At 38.7% G+C, this 24,249-nt stretch overlaps 1 protein-coding gene across 1 annotated transcript in view; it reads right to left on the bottom strand.

The window, feature by feature from the left end:
* Positions 1-24,249, bottom strand: part of MDN1 (midasin AAA ATPase 1) — a 103,863-nt gene that overhangs the window by 39,235 nt on the left and 40,379 nt on the right. The window contains exons 34-61 of the mRNA XM_055713446.1: positions 23,654-23,887; positions 22,718-22,915; positions 21,089-21,297; positions 20,431-20,553; positions 19,246-19,443; positions 19,046-19,153; positions 17,771-17,959; positions 16,576-16,665; positions 16,207-16,467; positions 15,807-16,077; positions 14,974-15,133; positions 14,552-14,668; positions 13,189-13,397; positions 12,471-12,616; positions 11,409-11,611; positions 10,087-10,307; positions 8,958-9,071; positions 8,030-8,162; positions 7,258-7,367; positions 6,437-6,570; positions 5,563-5,723; positions 5,039-5,159; positions 3,730-3,940; positions 3,351-3,582; positions 2,096-2,222; positions 1,018-1,188; positions 659-873; positions 179-560 (exon numbers count right to left, since the gene is read on the bottom strand). Of these exons, the coding sequence (XP_055569421.1) occupies positions 179-560; positions 659-873; positions 1,018-1,188; positions 2,096-2,222; positions 3,351-3,582; positions 3,730-3,940; positions 5,039-5,159; positions 5,563-5,723; positions 6,437-6,570; positions 7,258-7,367; positions 8,030-8,162; positions 8,958-9,071; positions 10,087-10,307; positions 11,409-11,611; positions 12,471-12,616; positions 13,189-13,397; positions 14,552-14,668; positions 14,974-15,133; positions 15,807-16,077; positions 16,207-16,467; positions 16,576-16,665; positions 17,771-17,959; positions 19,046-19,153; positions 19,246-19,443; positions 20,431-20,553; positions 21,089-21,297; positions 22,718-22,915; positions 23,654-23,887 (5,048 nt within the window). The remainder of the gene's footprint in view (positions 1-178; positions 561-658; positions 874-1,017; positions 1,189-2,095; positions 2,223-3,350; positions 3,583-3,729; positions 3,941-5,038; positions 5,160-5,562; positions 5,724-6,436; positions 6,571-7,257; positions 7,368-8,029; positions 8,163-8,957; positions 9,072-10,086; positions 10,308-11,408; positions 11,612-12,470; positions 12,617-13,188; positions 13,398-14,551; positions 14,669-14,973; positions 15,134-15,806; positions 16,078-16,206; positions 16,468-16,575; positions 16,666-17,770; positions 17,960-19,045; positions 19,154-19,245; positions 19,444-20,430; positions 20,554-21,088; positions 21,298-22,717; positions 22,916-23,653; positions 23,888-24,249) is intronic.

The following is a 24,249-nucleotide window of genomic DNA, read 5'->3' as shown; positions in this document are numbered from 1 at the left end:
TAGAGGTTCTGGTTTTGGTAACCAAGTAGGTACATCACTTTCTTGAACATTAAAAGAAGTTCTAACTGTACAGTTTAAAAATCATAACCAAAGATTCTCCCAAGAACACCCAAGCCAAACTCCTTGGTGTTGATTTTATACATTACAGAGGTAAAAGCCAACTCAGATCCATGCTCACCTCTTCTTTTGCGTACTTGAGCTTGTATTCTCTTTTAACAGCAGGATCAAACCTGGTCTGCGGAAGCCACACCTGGATCTGCACCAAACCAATGTTCACCCAGAGGCTTCCACGCCAAGCTGTCTCTGGTAACTCCTTAAGCCCTTCCCCAAAGAACTGCTGCAAGCAAGTTAGCAGGAGAAACAGGAATTCTTTAGGAAGTAACTCCTGATCGGTGAGGCTTCTAAGTATCTTAGAAAGGTACTCATATGCAACAGGATCCTTGAGGTAGAGCTTTTCACAGCACTCCAAGAATTCTTCTTGAAGTTCCATTGGAACCAGATCTACCAGGGCAGAGAGTTGTCTGCTTAGCATTATTCCTTGTAGTCTAGCATCTGTGTGTCTGGAGGAAAAGGAATGAGAAAAGTTTACACATGATAAGGAAGCTCTTCTAACATGCTCAACTTAAATAACATATATGTGGAAGAAAGGTCTCAATACCTAAAATCTGCTATTGAAGAGACAGCCAGGTTGGTCCACAGTGCTGAGCTGACTTCATTAAGCTGCTGTGCTCTCTCCATCCATTCTCCCAGTGTCACATGGGATGATGACAGAACAGGAAGCCCACTCACATCCCACTGGCTTGTCTTGCTGCTGCTAGTTAGAATTTCAAAGAAGCACTTTGAGAAAACGGCTCGGGTCAAAATACCTGGGCCCTAAATTAAGAGATTAAGAGTTAGATTGTTCAGATACAACTTGCACTGACTATGCTAGAACTTACAGTATTGCTTTAGAAAGCTGTTGAATTATTTAATAGAAGAGTTTCAGCCTTCAGTTTGATTAGGTCAGAAGAGACAAACCTTCACAGAAGAGTTCATATTGGATTTAGAAAAGTTCTTTTCCTCTGTTGCAGGTAGCGGCCTCCAAGTCAACCAGTAGTCTGGGTCTGTGGTGAAAGTACTGCTCCAAAAGGATGCTAACGCAGCATTAACTAGCTGAGATGACAGAACAGATATTTCTTCAGGGGATATCTAAGGAGAGAGAAAAACTTAAGAGCTGAGAATAATTTACAGGGAGCAACAGAGAATCAAGGATGGACACACACACACAAAGTATGAAACTATTTTTCGGTAGGGATAGTACAAGATATTCCTCAAGATCCTTTTCAAATTCACAGTGGTTGCTTGCATCTCTTCTCAACAAGGAGTACACATCCTGAGGTCTGCACTGCCTCCTGTCTGTGAGATATGCAGCATGTTTACAGAACAAATTTTCAGAATACAGCCTCTAGTATATGACTGCGCAACCTTTTGTAACAACACACAAGGTTGCATAAGCATGAAACAGATAAAGTGACTCAATATTCTGCTCTGAAACATTTAGAAGTGAACTTGCTGGTTTACTGAGCTTTGTGGGAATACAAACCACTACTGTAGCATAACTAAACACTAATTGATCAGAATCTCTCTGGTGTATCACGTGCTTTACAGAAAATGCATCAAATAACTGTCTCTGCATATTTGACTTGCAATACAGACTTGAAAAAAATAACATAGAAGCACAGGAACAGAAGCAAGTATTTTTCAGCATAAAATTACTTTGAATGCATAGATACAACTAGGCTGGCACCTGCCATTCAATCAATCTCCTGCTTTTCATTAGGTCACATATGGATGACTGGAACAATATGACCAGACTAGATCATACAGAACTATGTTATTTCAGATTTTGTTGTGTTTTGTTTATGTTTTAGTGCTGTGTTTTCATAACATTTTTTGCAGGCTCACAGTTAATAACCTTTCTTATTAAAAGAAGGAACAGTTAGTGTCAGGCACAAGTAGAAAGACTGCAAATAAAAAAAAGTTACAGAGGTAGACCTATTTTGAGGAGTTACTTGAAAACTTCTGCAAGACTAATTAAACTGAAATTTGTTCTTACTTCATGGAAGTGCAACAAGTACCACAGTCCAGACAGTTGGTGAGAAGCAGCTGGTGTCAGCTTCAGGGAAAAAGCTATAAGCTCAACTAGATCCGAACATATATGTAGCTCTTGACAGCCGTTCTCCCTGTAGAAGGTAAAAGAAATACAGCCTAAATAATGCCTAAAGCAGGGCACATGAAATAAATAATTTGGATAGAAAACCAAATTGAGAATGGCAGGCAAAGCCACAATAACAAAGACTCTGTGAGATGTTAAAATGACAACATTCTAAACACTGGGGAAGAACAAGCACTCAATACTTGTAACACTCGCATCCTTCAAAACTGGCAAAATCTAAAGACAACAAAAAGGGGAAGAAGTGCAATCTTCTGCAGCTAGAAGCTACATGTTCAGCAAAACATGCAAAACAACTGGAGACAAACTGTCATCCAGCCTTATAGTTCTTGTGAAAATCAGAACTTTGCTGAATTCAAGAGTGCATCAGTGATTCTAGGAGTCTCACTGCACAAAAAATTACTTGCACTGAAATCCATAAATTAAGAGCTCTCTTCTAAGGAACGGTCAAACAATCAAAAAATAAATACACTTGGCCCTTAAAACAACATTAAGCTGCGAGTATATGTGTGTAGCTTACATGAAAGGAAGCATGCATACCAGTATACTTTCTCCATCATGAAGTCCAATTCAGACTTTCTACAGTAGCCCCCAGCAACACTGTGATAAACACCTTCATATTAATTCCTAATATGAAAGACTCTTCTATTTCATTAAAAGGCAAATGTTAGTATTTTCCTTTTGGAAATACTTATGTAATATTTACTACATAAAAGGTTTTAGTTGTACTCCAGCTATAACCCATTCATCCATTAATAAAGCAATTGCTGGATAGTAATGTGTTCAGTCAAAGGGTCCTGGACATCAGCGTTCCTATTGTTGCACCAGGGAAGTTAGAAAAGCAGTACAGTACTTCTTTGATATAACACTAAACTACTCCTTTGCTGATACTTTTTTATAGCTGCCCAGCTGCAATTCTGCATGCAGACAAGGAGTGCATATGAATTTATATACATAAATATATAAGCTTATGTGTGCATGACATACATATATATGCATATAGACACAGCTATAGATACATCATATATGTACACATGCAGATTTACATACAGATGTAAAACACCAAAGTTGCAGCTTTTAGCTAGAGATTCTGGATCTCATGAATGGAATATAGGATTTCTTTCTCCAACCTTCTTACCTTCTTGCACAAGCCTTGGCCACATAATCTGCTGTCAGTCTGTACTGCCATAGCACACCTATGTATTCCATTGCAGGCCACAGCTGAACCCTACTGCAGAGCTGGTTTAACAAGGCAGGGTCTAACTGACTGGAGATGGTGTCTTCAGTAAATCTTTCCTCTGAATGACCATAGGTAACTCCTTCTGCTCTCAGCTGTGAATGCACAGCTTTCAAAAAAATCTTTAGTTGACCTGTTTGACAGAGTGTAAGAGGCACATAAATGCATGTACTATATTTCTTGCCAGTGAACATGTCACAATCTTTACATTTGTATATTTAAAAAAAACCATTGACATGGAAGAAATAATCCTGTTAGGCTCTTCAAAAGTGTCACCTACCCAGACTAACATCTTCTAAATGATTGGCTCTAATTATCAGGCCATCTGCTTGCAGTAACGCTTTCTTCACCTTCCATCCAGCAGCAGCAATTTTCACACAGCACATTTTTTCCTGCCATCTACTTTCTCCAAAGGCCAATCTTAGCTCCAGGATGTTAAGTGGTTTGCTGAGGACTTTTAACTGAGAAAAACATTCCATGCCCAGTTTATCCTGGAAACATGAAAAGAACAATTTGTTTCAGCAGCACTAACAGAACAATGAACAAGATCTGTGACTGCAGTCAAAAGTAAGATTTCAAATTACTTCAACTGAAGTACAAGTATATATAAACCAACTTGCAACAACTTAATAATTCTTTCCTAGCCCTACTCAATAAAGTAGGAAGAAAGAAATTTAAATAGTTTGCCACAATTCTTACTTGCCAAGTTTATTTTTCCTTCATGAAGAAACTACACAGATTATGCAGACAAACAATACTTCAGCATGGCAACTTACCTAAACTAAGGGCAGTAAATACACAAAGTAATAAAAATTTCAGTAGCTACTATCACTTAAAAGAAACTCCACTTGTGTGTAAACCACTTGCAATTTAAATACATTTGGATGCCTAGAAAAATCTCCCAAAATTCTCAGTAAGCACTGAATGTTCTTGAGAGTCCCACGAAGTAACTATGTGCACTTTTGAATAGCTGACTATCTTTGAGAGATAAGGTCATAAAACCCTAGGTCTTAACAGCCAACATCAGCAGCCCACATGACTACTCGTGCCCTGCTTTTAGAAAGCGATTTATATTCTTTAGAAAATTTTACTGTAAGATTTCTTCTTTTAATTGATTGACAACAATTGCTGAAATAAGAAAAAAAATCAAACCTGTCAAAGTAAAAGGCCTTGTCTTGGCAAGTCATAAGGCAGCCCCATCTTATGCTATATAAAAGGAAGTGCAGCTATCTATTCTATACACACATTATGTTCCTAAATAAGCAAGCGGCATATTGACCATTCACAAGTCTCCAGAACAGAGCAAGGAGTAGTATTTTTATTCTTGGGCACCACCCTATATTGAATAACTGCTATCTATACAAGACATTTCTATTCTTAATTATGCTATCTGGATAAAGTGCTATATTTCACAAAAAAGATGTACATTAACATTTGCTGAATTTGGTTTTTTAATTAATCTAACTAGTCCAAAAGGAATGTATTTTTGCTGGCCTGGAAAGCAAGTGCTGTAAATCTTTATGATCATTTTAAAGCATTATTTGCATATTGCTGGAAATACAAATCTTTTGCAAACAGAGTACTAATACCTTAAAAGGAAGAGGTCTTCCTAGAGACTTCTGCAATATCTTCATATTGGCAGAAATGCTAGCAGGATTGGCCAAGCAGCTCTGAATCTGCTGTGAAACAGATTGAATTTCCTTGGAAACCCTTGCAGATTAAAAAAAAAAAAACAAAAACAAACAAACAAAAACACAACAAAAAAAATCAAACAAAAAACACACAGGGAAAGGGGGGGGGAGAGAAAAAAGGCCACAGTTAACTCAGAAGTTTGAGAAACAACACGAAAGGATGCATAAAGAGACAAAAGTCCCTTCTCTTATCCTTCTATTAAAGGGGTAAAAATTCTAGAAGACCATTTGCGCAAGCATAAGACCAATGCTAAGAAACCTGAATTTTAAAGATGAACAGCTATTTAATCTAACATACTTGTATCACTAATGGAACACAACTTGGACACTAATGGTAAACAATATAGCTAATTAGCTATAACACTAAAGAAAAGAGTAATTAATACATACATTTAACAGAAACACAAATCAAAACCACTCACTTGTGCTGGTCTGATCCAATAAGCATCTGAGGAATTCTGTCAATTAGATGCTTCATAACCCAGTGCCAGTGCAGGGACAAAAGTGACAATCCTGGTGAATCTACTGTCAGGGTGTCAGAGACTGCCCAGAACCGGTCACGCCACAACAAGCAGTATAAAATCTAACAAGAAGCCAGAAAGGTTATAGTTTTCCCATTGCTGTGTGTTACAGAATACTTTGTACTTCAAGCAAGAGAAAAAGCAAACACACCATCACTTGCATTAACTTCAGACTCACACATGCTTTGTATTTAGTTGTACACAACCACTACTCAACTATAGCTCCCTAAAATTACCACATGGCTCTACTGGCAGGTGGAACTACACAAGTCAAAACCAAGCAAACCGTGCACCAAGTCTACAATGACATTGTCAGATCGCAGCAAAATTATCTTCATGATCTGACAAGGGAGAGGAAGAAACAAACCACCCCTGTGACCTACATGTCAGCTATCCAGGTTCAGGTATCTTTCTCTGAGATAGATGTGGATTCTCTCCACTGATGGTAAAGGGAGTAACTGGCACTTCTGTGACACAATTCATACCATCCTAACTGGGCAGAGAAGGCTTGAGATATCTATGTCCCAGGTGTCTATATTTAGGAAAGATAATTCCCACCTAAATATCTGCAGGTTGAAAAATCTACACTCCACACAGAAGAAATGAGAAGACAGAGCACAAACACAGTCACTGACACACTGATGTTAGGCATGTTCTGAATACCAACAGAAGCACTGCAATGTACTCAGTGGTCCCTGAAACTAAAAATAGCATGGTGCACACAATCTCATGTCACTTGACTTGCATAAAAATACTACAAAAAAAACCTACTCACATCATGCATGTCATCGTCACTTAAGGCCACCTGAGTAGACTTCACCCAGTGAAATGCAAATGCATCCCAAAGTTCAAAGAAAGCAGCAAGGTTGACCACGATTGTATGAGGAAGACAGTTGTAACTTCCTGGATCTGAGTTTTGGGGAAGAGGGAAAGAAAGGGAGAGACTGAGTGTTCCAGCCACATCACACGACACAAGGGTCAATTTCTGATCACTAAATGCTCTCTGTGGTTGGGTGGTGTGCGGAACCACCTGAAAAGATCTAAGAATTGAAGTAATAAAAGTAGTCCTTCATTATTTGTACAATCCTCTATTAACCCCTACGCATTTAATGAAGAGTAGTCCATAACGAGGGAAGCATTGACCAACTGCTTCTATGCAATGCACTAACTTCACTGCTTGATTTCCCCCCCTTTGTTTTAGGAGTAAAACATCCAATTTACATAAAAAAATAGAAAGAGGATTAGCACAAAAGCATGTCTGAAGAACTTGGCTATTCTTATTAGCCAAAGACAAAATGCTATTCCAGTTTTTCTCCACCATCATCCTGCAGTTTAGAATTAAGAGAGGAATGATACTCACTCATTACCCAGTAGAGGCTGGACATAAACGCTACATGTAACGTAAGATGTATCTTATTTAAGAACAATGTGTTACACAGCAGAGTAACTCTCATCTCACTGCTTTAAATTCACACAAACTTTCTCTACACATTCAGGACACATCATGTTTAAAGTACACATTTCATAACAGTGCAAATTAATTATATTTCAAACTGACCATAGAACCAAAAGGAACAGTGAAAAAAATCAGCCCACCTTTGTGGAAATCTAGAGACATTCTTAAAACACTATTTCTTGGCTTCTTGCTGGTAATCAAATTCTTCTCGGTGTAGCTTCTTTTTTCTCGGTCAAGAAATAATACTGCCCTGAATAAAAAAAATAAAGTCGTTAGAAATTCAGTACCATTTTTAAGTCTCTGCCTTACGGGGATGGTGAACTACAAAGTGACAGTTGATATTTCACTGTATTATGAAACAAGAATCAAGTGCAGCATAACTAATTGCTTGAATATGGTTTCTGCAGAAGCAAGCTTCACAAACAGCAGATTCCTGACTTCAGCAATCACCAGGAAGGAAAAAGTACTGAGCTACTGAACAGATGCACCACCACCACCTGTAGTACATGTGAGCAACTGCTTCCTTGTACTGTAATTGCAAAATCAGGCTATTTTTTGCTCTTATTAGGAAAATCAGTCCAAATCAAAAAGCAGGGCAACTATTTAAGTTTTCGGTCACAAATTTCACATTGCTGTTTCTGCCTCTTTTATGCTTCATCCCACAGTTCTGGTTGGTCCTTGAACTACTCCAGCCTATATGGAGAGCCCTGCTCCCTGTATTAAGTGATTTGTTTTAGTCTGAATCTACAGAAGACAGAGGCAAAAACCACAAATACCTGGAAAAAACCTCAGGCCTGGCATTTTAGATGACATCTATCAAAACCTAAGAACATACTCAGCAGATACCACAAGCATTTCTACAGCACCGATAAGTCAATGGGCAGTCTTTACAAGGTGGCTTGTTTAACCCACCGATTTGCTACAGACTTCAAAAGGATTAGAAGCTGATCTGTGTGTTCCATTTCTGCATCAAAGTTCATCGAATTTCTGATGATATCCAAGAACTGCATATTCCACCTTGGGTCCAGAGGCATCACATGTTCATCTAGGAAGACAGACAAGACAGAGCACAGCAGTGGAAATGTTATTCAGTGAAAGACTTTCCTCAATCACCTTGCCTATGCAAGAACATTAGGGAAAGAAAGAAGGAAACCTAAGAGGAAGGCAGAGTCTTAAGCTCCCTCTCACTCCAGATATCCAAACAGAAAAGCATTAAGTTGACTGCAGGTTCTGTAAAACAGAACAGTGAAAGTAAATTAACCAGTGGTCAGAGTCCCCAGAAAGACAGCCGGGAAACTAAGATCCAACTCCCTTTCCCTTCACAGTTCCAGGCAAGATATCTGGGACCATGCATAAAGGCTCCAGTGTCACTGTATGTAGCTTTCAGGCATCTAACAAACTTGGAAAGGAAACCACAGACCTGAGCTCCCAGTAAAACACTGCAGGAAAATTATAGACCTCAACATAGGTTTTATATGGGCCAGCACAATAAATACTGGGAAAAAAGTAGGATGCGTAACCTATCTGGTCAGAAAGGCAGTAGATATATGCATTGCTCTCAATAACATCACTGAAATCTGAGCTGTAGGAATACAGAGTCAGGATTCATAGCCATAGCACTCTTACCTAATTTGCACAGGATGAATGTATTTAATCACCACATTTGCAGTTCTAGACAGCAAGAGTGGCTTTGTTGTTACTTTTTTTGCAACAAGAACAACATATAGTTAGAATGGAGCCTTTGTTTTGTTACACACATTCCCTAAGAAGGGTTGCAGTGTGCTCAGAAAACAAATAAAGGAAGCACCTATGTCTTACGTCAATTTTTTTTCAGAAGTACCTGTCATAGTCGGCTGTAGCAACTTGATCATGTTACTGACTCCAGACGAGAGGGGACTGGCATAGAAACTACCAAGGGCTACAGCACCTGCTTCCAGCTGAATCCGCACTGGATCTGAAGGTGAAAGGCAGAGGACACAGGTGTAAAAGAGCATTTAGTACAAATAAATAAAAATAACTTCAACTGAAGCAGCCAAGCAGCCCGAATCTCATCTATGCATGCACCCCAGACATGCTGGTTGCTCCTACTTTGTATTAGCTCCAAGAGCTCTTAAAAGCAGTCAGAATATCACGGCCAAAGAAATAAATGCAGTAAAAGCGTTCTAGTTAAACTGGTGATACTACGTGTATGCTATCGAAAGTATGGCTTATGAAAATCCATGAGTTTATGCCTTCAAATCTTTCTCTCAGTACATCTATTTTTTTTTTTTAATTGGGGGGAAAAAAAACAAAGGTCACCTAAGAGCATATGTCACTAAAGTAACTTTCTAGATCTTTTCTAGTTTATAGACACACCTGTCTAGAAAGACAGCAAGATCAAAGGGGAACTATCCCATTCATGTAGGGACAATACAGCCCAAGATTTCTCACACACTTAGCTTCCTTGTATAGTGTATTACTTGGACTAAGGCCTGTCTAAATTTTCCACAAGTTTAATGTAATTAAAGCCATTAAGCAAAATACCTCATCTCAGCTGCTATCCTGAACGTTCAGGCAACACAACTTCAGAAAATCTCAGTTCTGCAGTTTTCTGGCTTTCTAACCGTTTGTATTTCAACACAAAACAAACAGCAGGCATTTTACTGGTTTTAGTACCATTATTTTTAAAAAAGTGATAAGAAAGGCATATTTGCTTACATAGACCAAGAGGTAGTCAAAAATAACTGTAATTCAGAAGCAGGACAAGCTACACACATGCTTGATGTTTAGCCCACAGTCTCCTGTTGTCCCTAATATGCACAACCTGTTTCTGTCTCTCCCTGGAGCCTCAATGCCCTTGATTTAGCATGGATAGTTGAGAAGTTTCATATCAAACCATTTGAATGGTCTATATGTTTTGACAGAATACAACTTGTGAAGATAAAATAAACCAGTCCTTAGGCAAAAGGGTAAGTTAAGTAATTACATACCAAGCACCTGTGGCAGGTTTTTGGCTAAGGAGTTAAGCCATTTAACTCTCAATGTCCAATCTTGGTTGGTCGCCTTTTCTATGAACAACTTCACCGAAGTCTGGAGAACTTCCATTTTATCCATCCAGCTTGCATCTATCTCAACAGCACTGAACTTGAGACCCTCAGGATTAGTGGACTGCATAATTTTTTGAAGGTCTTGCAGAGTCAGTGGTAGTGTCCTGAAACACAAAGAAGTGAAATCCAGCAATCTAGGGCTTGAACTGCCAGTTCCAGGAAAGAATGTATTTTGCAAGTCAAGCTACACAGCATACAACTGTCTTCAGGCAAGAAGGCAGCAATGCAATAACCTCTCCTCTTTTCTTTATTTGGCTTTAAAGCCAGCTTCCAACTTCATATCAGTTGGGAGTACCTACTATTATGAACTCACTATTGCCAAATGTTTGATCAGTGTCAGAAGTGAATAGGCACAGCATTCCACTGAGAAATTATCATAGGTTTTTGCACCAGAATGATATGTGAAGTAAGTTAAAAGACAAAGATAGAAGGCAAGTGTCACTGATTAAAAAAAAAAAACAAAACACCACCACCAGCACATAGCTAAGGTTTCACAATTTCAACATTACATCTCTGTACTAACTTCTACAGCTTGTTCATTCACTGGAACCAAACCACAGCACCTGTCTACAGAAGGTCACTGAGCAAAGCAGGCAGGCAGACAGATACTAGACAAGTGCTGTGAGAACAACAGTTATATTGCACAAGAAATCATTAGAAGAGTTCTTGCATATGGCTCCTGTACATGAGACTTCCTTCAGACAGCTCTGTTTGAAGGAGATTTGTTTTATCACCTGAAGCTACTGGACCTAAATAACTGAGGAATAATTGTTTACGTTAAAGCAGGAAGGACTGAGGATCATTAGTATATTTAAAACCAGTGAAATTTTTTTTTTTAAAGCTCAGAAGGAAACTGAAGGAACAGATTTTTGGGCCTCTTATTGCCTTGTAAACCCACTGTTTGCCTTCACGTTTTCTGCTAAATCCCTACTCCTAACAACTTAAAATGGGTCATAGGTACTGACTAAAGATTGACTAGAGTCAAGCATTTTGGACTGAAGAATAAAACGCTAATTAAACTTGTATTTGTAGTGGTTGCATGGAAACGTAACAGGAGCCTCAGTTACAGAGTGTGGATGACCACAGTCTCTACCCACACAATTTGCTCAGGACAAAGTTTTGCAGGGAACAACGACATGCCACCAGTAGTTCATGCATATCTTGTTTCTTACTCATTTATTAAACACAAAATGTTTCTTGCCTACCTGCAGTTTTTAAGGTTTAGTCTATTCACACAATACATTAGGACCTGTGCATCACTCTGGACTGTGGAAAGAAGCGAGTCTTCAGCTGCAAACAGGCCTGTAGGTAAGGAGTCTGGCCACAGTCCCACTGCTAGCAAGGAGTCACCCCAAGTTTCAGAGGAAGCCAGAGATGAAGCATGCTTCGTAACCAATTCTAACACAAGCTACAACAACCAACCAAAAAGCAGTTCAGAATCATAATGAAACATATATTCAAGTATAAAATAGCTCAGGGAACTCTTTAATTACATGTATTTATTATGAAATCACTACAAACCAAACGTTCTACAAATGCTATATAACCTACAGAAGTACCAAAACACTCCAACCATGAGTGAAATAGCAATATTCACTTCCTGTTTTAAACTGTATAATATGTTATCTCCATATGTCAGTGTTTCAAGCTATAGTTTCACCAGTATTAGTATCCCAAAGTCTCAGCTGAAGCTGTCAAAAAACAAGTAAGCCTCAGAGTCCCACTCTGGATCCCTTATGCTGCAGAAGTGAGCCACTATCTACAAAATGTCTGACAAACTGTATTTATCCCTCAGGGAATATCTCAATAAGCACATCCCAGTCTTTATACAACTCTTGCTCATTTGACCTCTGTCTCCAGCAGCATGCCACCAGGCTGAAAAAACATGTCACAGAATACAGGTGACATCTGAAATTCACTGTACTTCACCATGCAATACCAAAAACCCCAACTTCTGGAGCTTCAACAGATCTGTTACAGAGTAAGTTATATGCAGAACATTACTGCTTTCACTGGAGCCAAAAAAGGCTCAGAATCTAAAAGATATAGAAAATGCCCCAATGCCACTTAACCCCTCTGCTCTTCATCACCTGACAGATGCCCGAGAGGACATTTAAAATTTTTTGGATCATCTCTCAGAGCACCATCTTCATCAACCTCTTGCTCAGGTACTTAGGAAACAGAGAAACTCAAAACTAGCCTCATGAAGTGGTATCTGTCATTTATCTAGATGATGTAAGAAAAGCTTTCAAACGCCAGACTTTTACCTTTTGGTTAACCTGCAGTTGCTGTGAGCGGCCATAAACTTCCCAACAGGCTCTGTAAAAAGACTTTGCTAACCCAAGGCCTCTTTGTACCTGCTGCACAATTAGCACAGCAGCCTGAAGCAAAGGTGACAAAGATGACACAGAACCTGAAAGACACAGAGCATATAGGACGATATGAACGTTTAGTAGTTGTCAACACTCTCTGAGAACAAACACTAGTTTAGACCCTGACGAAGATCCAAAACAAATGAATCCTACTGTGTCCTGAAAATTGAGTGGGTTCTTCCCAGGGTTAACAAAAAAATCTGACAAGACTGTAAATAATAGGTGACCAGCTCAAAGTAAGACCTCAAGTAGCCAAGATAAACAAAATTCAGTGTCGTCTTGCCCCAAAGAACAACTTGAATAGGCCTTGTGCAAACCCTCTATTTCACTGATTTTCATTTAGAATATATTGCCTTCCCTATAGCAACAGACAACTGACACTTGCAGGTGTCTGAGGTCTCCTTACAGAGTGCTCAAGTTACCATCCTTTCATGATTTGGGCCTACTTTCTGAGAACACAAAACCCAACCCAAAACTACCTAATTATACTATACTATGCATTTACATATAATAGGACATAATGTAATAAAATAACCAAGTTTAATATTAAAAGAGTTAATACAAACATATGTAATGAGCCTAAGTTAATAAATATTGAACAGACTCTTCTTACCTGCTATCGCTGCCTTGGTTTCTGAATGCACAGCCATAAGTGCATCACAGATGCTATTTCCCACTAAACCCAAACCATGCAGGAGTAACTTCAAATCCAGATCATCCAATACATTTCCATCATTCTCCCCAGGAACGTAAATTTCAACCCCACGATTTCGCATGGCTCTGGATATTTCCCCATGTGCAGGATCCATGGAAAGGAAAAGCCTGACAGACATTAGAATAGAATAGTTCAGTTCGAAGGGACCTACATTCTTAAGATGTAACTTAGGGCTTTAAACCACTCTTCATAAATTAAGTTCATCTTCATAAAAATGGGGATACTGATATCTAGAAAGACAGAGACATCTACTGGATTTAAATGAGAAATCTGTATGAATAATTATACTTCGAAATTAGCCACAGATCCATTGCATGATTTTTAACTCAATTACATCTGAACTATGTTTATTTTATCATTTACCTACTTAAAAAAAAAAGTTAAAATATGCCTCTGAGCTCTAAAGACCACCATTAAAAGTCTTAGCAACAGCTTCAGATAAATCTGTGCTATTTAGAAACGAAAAGTATCCAACACCCAACTAGTTAATCCTATCAGTAGACATCTCATAAAAGCAAGGAGAGAAAAAAACTTCCAAGATACAATGCAGCAAAAAAAGGTTACTAGAAAGTCGAAGACCTTGTTTCCAATTCAGAGGAACCAGAGCACATCAGCCCCAATATTCTTTTCATGAAATTATAAAAGGTAGGAATTATACAGAATAATCTGTATGTACTCCTCCCATCTTCCCCAGAAACCACTTCAGATCTGAGAGAATACAGACTGTCTGGTTGGTGTTTTTTTTGTTTTGGTTTGGTTTTTTGTTGTTGTTATTTTGGGGTTTTTTTAAATTCTGTCACTGCAGGAAACTCAAATTTATGAATGGGATGGAAAAAGCCGGGAAGAAAATTATTATGTCCATATACCAGTTTTCATCACCAACATATCTGAATACTTTGCCATCTTCAACACATGTATTGTCAACTCCATTACAGTGAGACAAGGAAATGCTGAAATCCTAAATTAGAAATGGAGAATCAAGGCAGAGATATACTGGTATGAATTTTCCAGTGTAATAGCCTGTGTTGCAAAAGGGATACAAAGCCAAGTCTCTCAAGCTCTCTAACATATGCTCATCACAGTGTAGTTTTCTTCCTTGCCAGTGTCACTGCATTACATGGCAAACTGAACAGCATACAAAATAGCAAGACTGGCTCACTGCTGACTTTTTTCTAATCTGCTATTTAGTAGGAGGAAAAATAAGGTAAAAAAAAAGCGAAAAAAAGGAAAGAAGGAAAAAAAAAGCAGAAATGCAAAGCACCTGAAGTTTGGATGAGGAGCTATTGTAGGAATTGTGCCATCTATCACACCTCTCTCACTCATGGTAAGAATTCCTCCTGGTTCAAGTAAAGCATTCAAGCGGTCCAGCACAGAAGGGCTATAATCAAAAGAAATGTTTATGGTTATAAAAAGGTAACAATTCAATCCCTTTCTGATCTGAAATCAAAATGGTACCGTTCTTAAGCAAAAAGCCAAACAGCTAATTACGACAGAAGACAACAGGAAAACTATCACCTGCTAAGCTGTCTGAGAAGCAAGACACACTTCCAGAAAAAGTTACTGCTCCCGTGTGTTGTTATCAAACGCAAAAACATTCAGTTGTGAACCATACAGTAAAAAGCAAAATAAATTAGGGAGGCCAAGGGATTTTCTCAGTGAAACAAAGCCACTAAAATCTCTTACTTGCAGAAGTTAACATTGTCCATCAACAGCCAGTCTCCAGACTGCAGGGCCTGAACCAACATCCCATCCACCCACTCAAAAGTGCCATGGCTGTTGTGGTCAGCAGCATGGGCCTGCTGCAGCTTGAAACGGCGAAACTCTTCTACCAGGTGAGCAAACTCTGAAAGGAAGTGTATTTTACACGAAGACGTACATTACTGAGGTAGCTGCCTGCTCCATTCAAGAAAAATAGTTATTTTGTTAACAAGCATACGTGCTTCCCACTTTTTAAGGGAACGTAACAGCAGAGGCTCCAACTCTTCAAGTAGCTTCCCACAGGCAAAATCCATGAGGACAGTGAGGGTTTGCAAGCACAGAGAAATATAAACTAGACTGACACTTCTCTCCAATGCTTGTCCCCCATCAGATGAAGTTTGATGGGTATTAACATCATACTTTAGACAACGATATAAAAAGAAAAAAGGGAAAGAAGAAAAAACAACCCATACATTATTCTCCTGACAGCTGTAATGCTCAGCTGATCAGTGCTTCAGAGAACAAATGCAAGAATAGAATATCCAAATACCCTTTCTTAGGAATACAAGGTAAGAGCTTTATAGCATCCTATGTTGAGTAGTTCAGTACAGGAGAATTTCAGTATCAACTACTGATCACTAGCAGGTGTAACTACACAAAAAATAAACCTGAAGAGCCACCATCAATGTAACTTTTTCAGAAGCTATGAAGTAGCACAAAAAAACCCCTACAACTCCCTTGCATTGCAGATTTATTATTTCTTTCATTTTCTCCAAAGGAACATTATAGCGTCACTTCAAATTGCCCACCATACATACCTGCCTTTGAGTAAGAGTTTATTTTGTTGTTTAGTCGCTGGGTAAGTACAAGTATTCCCTCCAGTTTGCTCACTAATTCAGTTGTAACACTTCTACCTCCTTCACCCAGAGATTTGGGTTTGTAATTCAGGATGAAATTGCTCCAAGCACGCAGCACAAGTTCAGCATCATCTGCACAAATTTCTGTCAGCAGGAGACTGTCCCTTACTAGTGTGCTCACAGCATTCTCCACTTTTTCCAAAAGGCGCTGCCATGGCCTATTGATATCAACCTGCAAACATGCCATTAGAGTTAGTTTGTCCGGAAGACTGTGGTGCCTAAGGCTCCACTTGGTGCTTAAACACTAAGATTTGCAGGTAGGAAGAAGAAATTACAGCCACACTACCAACACAGTATTTACCTGTTCAAATCCACCCAGGAGTTCAGTTGTATCCATCGCACTGTTCATTGCCATGATTTTTAGTCGATGACCAGTCAGATGGGCCAGCAGCTCAACAATACTGGTTTTGCCGACAGCTGCTGGGCCCACCAGGATTACCATCCAGCTCATGTGCACACATTTCATTATGGACTCGAGCGACTGCAGTGAATGATGCAGAAGTGAGAGATTTCTGCCAGGACGATGAATATAGTTGCCACGAGAAAGAACTGAATAACCGATCTGGAATGGATGAGACACAAATGGGTGAGTACTTCAAGAGGCAAAGGGGATTTCGCTATGCCAGTCACTTCCTTCTCTTTCAACTCTCAAAAACTCTTGTCAGTTTACCTGAACATTATATGGAGTGATGTGAAACTCTCTGGTTCCTGTATACACAGCAGCTTCCTCACCAAAAATGTCTCTAAACGTAGATATAACCTAAAAGAATTGAAAGAGCAAAAAAGAGACTTGTCAGTTAAGTTATCCATTCTTCTAAAGATTTACTTACAAAATAGCCTTTCCTCTCAGCCCCACAGCTGTGTGATGGTAACTAACACAGTTTAAACTCAAGTGGCATTTCATTCAAAGTGCAGCAAGCAAGTAAAGTGAGTGTGAGCTACCCACAGCAACTCCTTCATTAACCATGCTTTCCTGTGACTCGAAGTACTCTAAGTAATGTTTCTCTTTACCAAAATACCGGGAAGTAAGTCACTCCATAAATAAGCTCTTTGATAACACACAAAAATTGTAATACTACAGGGAAGGGGAAAGTATGCCTGTGAGACAAATATCCAATCACATATAGTCGGTAACTTCAGTCTTGCAATTTGATTGACTTTTAGTTTAATACCATGTAAATGTTGTGAAATGAAACACAAGCAAAGGATTTCTAAGCAAGAGAGGGATAAGTGGGTAGCAAAGGTGGAATAACAACTGCGGTGAGTGTGTTTTGTAAGAGCAACCTTAAGCAGTGAGTTTAACAGAACGAGGGGAGCCATCTGACAGGCAGATGAAAGAACTGACAGATAAATTAAAGTCAATAAAAGAAATCCAAGCCAGAACAATTTAACAACACTGGCAGGGAAGAGCAGAATTAAAGGACATTATTTTTATTTACCATACTGACACAAACGCTTTTTAACCATAAATTTAAGAATCTCTCCATATCTCAGTGCTATTTCTCTTCTCTGCTGTCTTCTTTCCTCACAAATATGCATGCAACCCGTGCCACTTCTATGAGAACATTATTAATGCAGAATCACACAAGAATATGCTGTGTTTTGCTCTAAGTCCTCTGTTATTCTGCTTGCCTTCATTTATCTCAGCTTTCTACTTTTATACTAGTAGGTAATCAAACTGGTATTTTAAATGACAAGAGGAGCAGGTACCTGTGTGACACTTCAAAACCCGAAACCTACCTGTTTTTGTTTTGTAAGAGGTAATGTCTATGAATGAATTTCAAGGCATCTTAAAGTTTACACTTGGATTTCTAGAAATACTTCCTGACAATCTGAAGAGCAAGGAAGAATACCACATGGCTCACCTTTTCTTTGTCTTTCCTGGTTCTCATTCTTTCTCCATACACCAAAAAAACATGCTGGCCTGGATCATAACATCCTGGTGACTGGTCAACAAGCATAAGCTGGCACCAGCGGAAAAGATCACGTAAGTTGAACTCCCAGGGTCCTCCTTTCTGTCCCCACTTTTTTTCAGTCATTACTTCTTTGTCAATCTGGAAAAAGTAGCATTTTAAAAAAAACAACCATCTTTTATTCTGCCCAAGTGCTGGTCTTCAAATATATTGTTTTTAAAATTCAACTGAACTTCTGCCTTTGGCACTGCTTACAAGACAGAGGATAACAGAAAGAGCAAGCTGTATTCACTTTCTGAAAACATCAGGAATCAAAGCTAAATTTAATTTGTCTATTACTAACTCTCTCAATGCTCAGATTGCACACTATAAATGAATATTCTGTAAGATACTGCCACAAAAGATTTTACATAAAGCCACGGAATACTACCTTCACTTAATATTACTACCGGGTTTTTTTGTTTCATGACATGAAGATTAAATGTAATTTCAGAAGCACGACCATCAATAAAATTCTTACTGTGAATTTTATATTCAGCACTTTGCTCAAAATGGCAGCATCTAAGCCACAAAATAGCAGATTAAGTTGATGCCTTGCAGTTAATGCTGGTTGAAAACCTTTTGAATTAGCAAAATTTTAGATCCAAGCATCTCTGAACCCTTTGCTATGGGCAAATCCTATCAGGAAAGGCCTTCCTTTATTGGTCTCAGTGTTCCAGAAGAATGCCACATATACTTACAAGCTTCTGCTTCTGTAAAAGTCAGATGCTGCTTTCACAAACAACATGCCATAATAAAGAGCAGATTAAGAATTCAGACCAGGAACAAAAATACACATTTCAGTTCAGATACAGCTCATTCTGTTTGTGCTTCAAAAATAATCTATATGTGTGGAAAAACATCATTTTCTCAACTCACTTCAAGCTAACAAACCATAAATTTTTCCACCTTTTGTGGAACAAAGCCTTTATTTATTAATTTATTTTATCTTCTGTGAAAAGTAATGCTTCTTCAGTTATCAACCAAGTATCTGACTGTAGCGGTACAAGAGTTCAGGTGGGTTTCAGTGGTGTCTCCTTTACTTTCTTCTGCATATACTTCCATTCTGCTTTTTTACCCACATACTTCTCCGTAAAAATGCTTGGAAATATAACATTAGATTTAATTTTTAAAATCTTACTGCCTTCTGCCAATTTCTACACAAAAGAAATTAAGATATATATTTACCTTGTTATTGAAAGCAACCATGTTAGCAATAATACTTTTATCAATAGCAGGAAACAGCGTATTCCCAATAAACTCCATATCCTCTGCAGACAGTGGATCAACATACACCTGTAGATTCAAGAGCATGCCAAGCGTTGATACAGTCAGAAAACTACAAGACAGGATTCGTGACATAGTTTAAACCAAAAAAATAAGCTTGCCTGTGTAAATCTATTAAGAAAGGACTTGGGCAGACCCTTTCTTCCACCTCCTTGTCTGTAAGGATTCTGGCATCCAAAAATCTTAGTCATCTTGTGCTGTACGTGAAAATTCATTCCCAATTCTGGAACATAAATCTCTGCTCTGTGGTCAAAGCATGCATTGAGCCCCTCTAACACAGACTGAGAAGCCAGGTTCAACTGAGGAAAGAAATAAGGATATAACATTAATGCTCCACAAAATACTTTGGCATAATCTCTAGTTTAACAGTCTGGGATACTCAGAAGGTATGATGCAACTTCTTTGCTGTTCTAGCAGTCATATGTTATTACATCCAGCTAGACTGTTACTACACTGAAGCAACTAACACTTTTCCTAATGTGCACTTGCTCTCTGAAAATATATTTTCACCATGATAACAGAACAATTCTCCACTGTAAAATCTGCACGTTCAAGAAGTTTCTTCTGAACTTATGTTCACAGATCTGTGACATTCAGTGTTTTGTTTGCTTGTTTTTTTAAACGAAGGAAGTCTGGGTTATTTAAATATAATGGTTGTTTAATGTGGTATTCTCCATAACAGGAAAAAAAAAGGTATAAAAACAGATAAAGAATTTAAGATTTTGCACTCTGCAATAATCAGAATGCATGCTGCCAAGAAGCGAGCTATGTGCGTGCGTATGCTTGAAAGCACTTGCTACATGGTACAGGAACAAACCTGTGGTGGCAAAACGGAACTCTTCATCATAATTAAATCTGTACCTAGTGTATTAGCACCAGCAAACCCCCTCCTATTTCAGTGAAATTATATCTATATAAGAGCATGTGTATCAAAACTTCTGCTGACGTGCTTCCCAAAAACTCTCAAATGTAAATTAAATCTATCCTTGCTTTTCTGCAGGAATTTATGCTGGGATTCGATCCTTGTTCCTGTGTCTAAAAGAGGTCTACTCAAAACCAGTCTTTTACACTCCCTCCACAGAGGGCCAATGGGCAGAGGGACTTGGAGATTATTTTTCTTTTAAGCAGAACTATTGCTTTCAATGTGGCACTAGATGCACATAACTAAAAGTAAGCAAAATTTATTTCAGCCATCAGCCCATGAAGGTATTTATCCTACATGGCAAATCACCCCCTTTGCTCTTCCAGAACATTCCATTTTATTTTTACCTCAAACTTGAATTTACCTCATCCAATACAATCCAGTGTCCAGCCTTTAATGCTGCTAGTAGTGGTCCATCACGCCAGGCAAATTCTCCTCCCTTCCCACCTTCAACAGGCAAGTCTGTCCCAAACAAGTCTGTTACATCCTTTGGGAAAAGAGAACAGGGGAGAGGAAGGGTGGGATTACAAAACTTCGCAAAGGTTCATAAACAGCCTTTGTTAACTTTACTTCACATTTTCTTCCTCCCCTTCCCATACGTACATTTTCCCTCTATTTAAAAAAAAAATCAGAACTTGCTGGATGCTAAAAGGTTTTCTATGATAGGACTCCAGTGACCAGCTAGTCACTGTTTTTAACACCAAAAAACTAAATTAGAACAGAAAAACTAAAAAGCCTTAAAACAGTTTCCAAGTCACTTTACAGAAGCCAAGAAAAACCACAGGAGACACAGATACACGTCTTCACTTGAAAAGAACAGAAAAAACTGGTAATTGGTATTCGCTCAAAGAAGCTCACTGCTTTTTCTGGTTCCCCCTTCCCATCTAGTTTTATCTTGAGAGCAGGAAGGAAAAAATGACATTTCAGACTCAGTGTCAAATTTAAAAAGAACTATGCTTTTTAAGTTAAACAAAATCTCCCCCCTGCCATAAAAACTAAGTTACAAAGACATTTTATTCTACCGTTTGCTCAGACAGGTTGATTCGAACAAGACAGTTTCCCGAGGCTTTTGCCAGGGCAGCAACTAGACTAGTCTTGCCCACTCCTGGTGACCCCTCCAATAAAATAGGTTTGTTAAGCTGTAGGGCTCTTAACAGTCTTTGTGCGTTCACTGCTGTAGTCCCAGCATTTAGAGCATAGTCTGTAATGTTGCTCCTTTGAAGAAGAGGGCCTAGAACAAAGGAAAGGTAAACCAGAAAACAATTAAACCAAATGTTTACGCTGGAGCTGCTGACAGCGTGCTTCTGAATGAAACTGTTCTGTCTGTTAATCACTGATCTCATTGCAACAAGCAACGGAGATCAAGCTTGTACCCCATTCTCACAGACGGAGCACATACTTTCTGTTTGACCCGCAGTTGTGTCTCAGCCCATCTCCACATGCTTTTGTTGAATTTTGTAAAAGCATATGAATATACGATTTATTTTGCCATGATACTTGGACACTTCCTGCTTCATGATCTAAACTAGAGATCTATCACAGAAAAAATCATACATCTGTACTTGTGCTTCAGATATGTGGACATAAAACTCAAAAGCGGCTTTTGAAAATTTGGCACTGAGGGATACAATTCAGTCATGTTATAGAACAACATATTAATCTGCTCCATACACTGCTAACTCTGTGAAGGAAGACTGCTTTAATTGAAACGTGGCGCTAGGCATGTACTTCCTTTACTGCTACTATGACATACAGCAAGGAGAGAGTACAGAGCTAGTCTGCCAAATTGCAGCCGGCACAGCTCACTGGGACATCACTCTGCAAATTCTGTAATACAGCATTGCTCAAGTATACAAGATATTAATCACCACTTTATCTTACACATCTTGATACCTGTTTAGTAGCAGAGGGGAAACTAAGCAATTTACAAAGAAGCATTACCTTGTACAATTTTATGCACGACTCACATAACCCACGGATATAAAAAAAATGTTCAAAGCTGAATGATTAATACAGCATTAGGAACATATAGTTCTATGTATTAAAACCCAACCAGCTCAACTAGAAAGCTCAGTCATCACTTTGTAGTGATGACTTAGTCCTGTCACTGTATTTTGAGGGTAGAAAGCAGTATTTTGGTAGTTCCATTTGCACCAATTTGTGACATGAGGGACTAAATTTTGCACAAATTGCAGTTTATCTTTGAGAGGCTACAGCAAGGCAGGGCTCTAGTCTTCATTCTGTTTAGCACTGTATGCAGGACTCCTGCTTCCCATGCTTTACAGAAGGGCCAGGATGAGCTGTAGCTTTAGTTAGTGGAAGTTAGCAGCCATTCTAACCATGCGAAGTGACAGAAAATTACAGCTCAGAATTAAAGAAGCTTTATTACACCAAGAAGCCTACCAAAACTAGACCATTAACCAGTAATTTTAAAAAGTCAAAGAAAGCAATTAACATGTGCCTTCTTAATAAACGTGACCCAATTGCAACCAACATACTTGGAGGCAGAAAAGGCTTTTTTTCTAAGGCCTGAAAACAAACTATAGATTGTACCATGATTGCTCAGGTACCCTACTTAGACCTAGTGGATAACAGAACTATTGGGAATAAAACCCACAGAATAAATGTCCCACTCCCACAAAGTCTCTTGCCTCTTGGAATAAAAAAGGGGTGGATTCCCATAAAGTCATCCATCCACACAAACTCTTTCTCCTTTGTTCGGTCATAAATCTTCAGTTCATTCTTCTGATAATCAGTCAGCTCAAGGAATTGACTCATTTTGTCATGTAAGAATGTCAGGCATTTTTCACGAGCTAATAAAGCCGTATCAGCTGAGCAGGATGTTGTACCTGTAATTAGAAAAGTTAAAAGTGCTTCACAAACGTAACTAGGCACATGTATCTTATGACTAAGAAACTCAGTTCCTTCACAGATGCCATTTTTGTGCACACAGGTTTGTATTTCATGTTAGGGATTCTACTTGCCAGTGCTTCCAGTAACATTTAACATGGACAAATTTTTCTGTGTGCAATAATTAAGGACACCTTATTTCCAAACCCCTTTATTCTACCATCACTACCATCCTGACCCCTTGCCATAGTTGCTCCAGGCCTTCTTTCCCTGCATTTCTTGTGGTTTTTTCGCTTTTTTCGCCACTCCTATCTCCTATTTATCAGCTGGGCCCGTGACCGGACATTGAAAGATGCATTCTGAGCTATGCACGATACAGGCTAGTATCCAGATGCTGACATGTGGGATGGGAGAGAGAATAACACGTGGTCATGTGATTAAGTACCATATCAGCTCAGAAAACTCAATAAAAAACACAAGCTTTCTTAATTTGTGTGCTAGCTTTCGAATTATTATGACTACCTCTAATTTACTTAAGCTTGCTGGATTACTCAAACTGTTGCTACTGAAACACAAAAAAGGCATACAAGTACAGGATATTGTTAAATAGAAGCATAAACAACTCTTGGAAAAGTTCCATGCTGCCCCAAAAGCATTTTATCGCATTCTACTAAAAAATATTAATACAAATATATACCTTCATCTTTTCTGCTACCAGATGAGCACTGAAGACTTACCTGATCCTATCCCATCAATGTATACCAGACATGCAGCATGGACAAAAGACATCATTGGAGATATGTAAAGAATGCTATATTCCTTGGCAGAAGTTGACTCTTCATTCTCTACCATGACATTCATAAACTTAACCCAGGACAAAACGTCTCGCACACTGAGAATACACTGGCGACCAAACTCTTGATTAGTTAGCCATTCAACAAAGTCCATCATGAGCTCTGCTATGTCTGCCCCTGAAAAGAGTAAAAAAACAAACCCCCAAAAAAATCAATGGAGCTACCACATAATTTTGTTGGTCACACCTACTACAGTGTTGCATAAAAAGCATCAATAAAGTAGACATAGCTGTCATATGCCTGAGCAACGTGGATGGGTACTCCATGTCCTAACAGGCAGGATAACCAAAGAGTTAGTCCATACCTGTGCTGTCATTACAGATAGTATTAGTCACTTGATTCTGTCTTGTTACTTGAATTTAAAACTAACAGTGAAGCTGCTGGCAGAAAATGAAGTGTCAGTTCTTTCAACACCTTACATGGAAACAAAGAATGGGCACTGAAGGGCTGGGGATAATTCAACTACCTGGACAGTGAAG

This window comes from Falco cherrug, chromosome 6, assembly GCF_023634085.1.
Source record: "Falco cherrug isolate bFalChe1 chromosome 6, bFalChe1.pri, whole genome shotgun sequence".
Lineage (NCBI taxonomy): Eukaryota > Metazoa > Chordata > Aves > Falconiformes > Falconidae > Falco > Falco cherrug.
The sequence above is the reverse complement of the archived record's forward strand: the minus strand, read 5'-3'. Positions and strand labels throughout refer to the sequence as shown.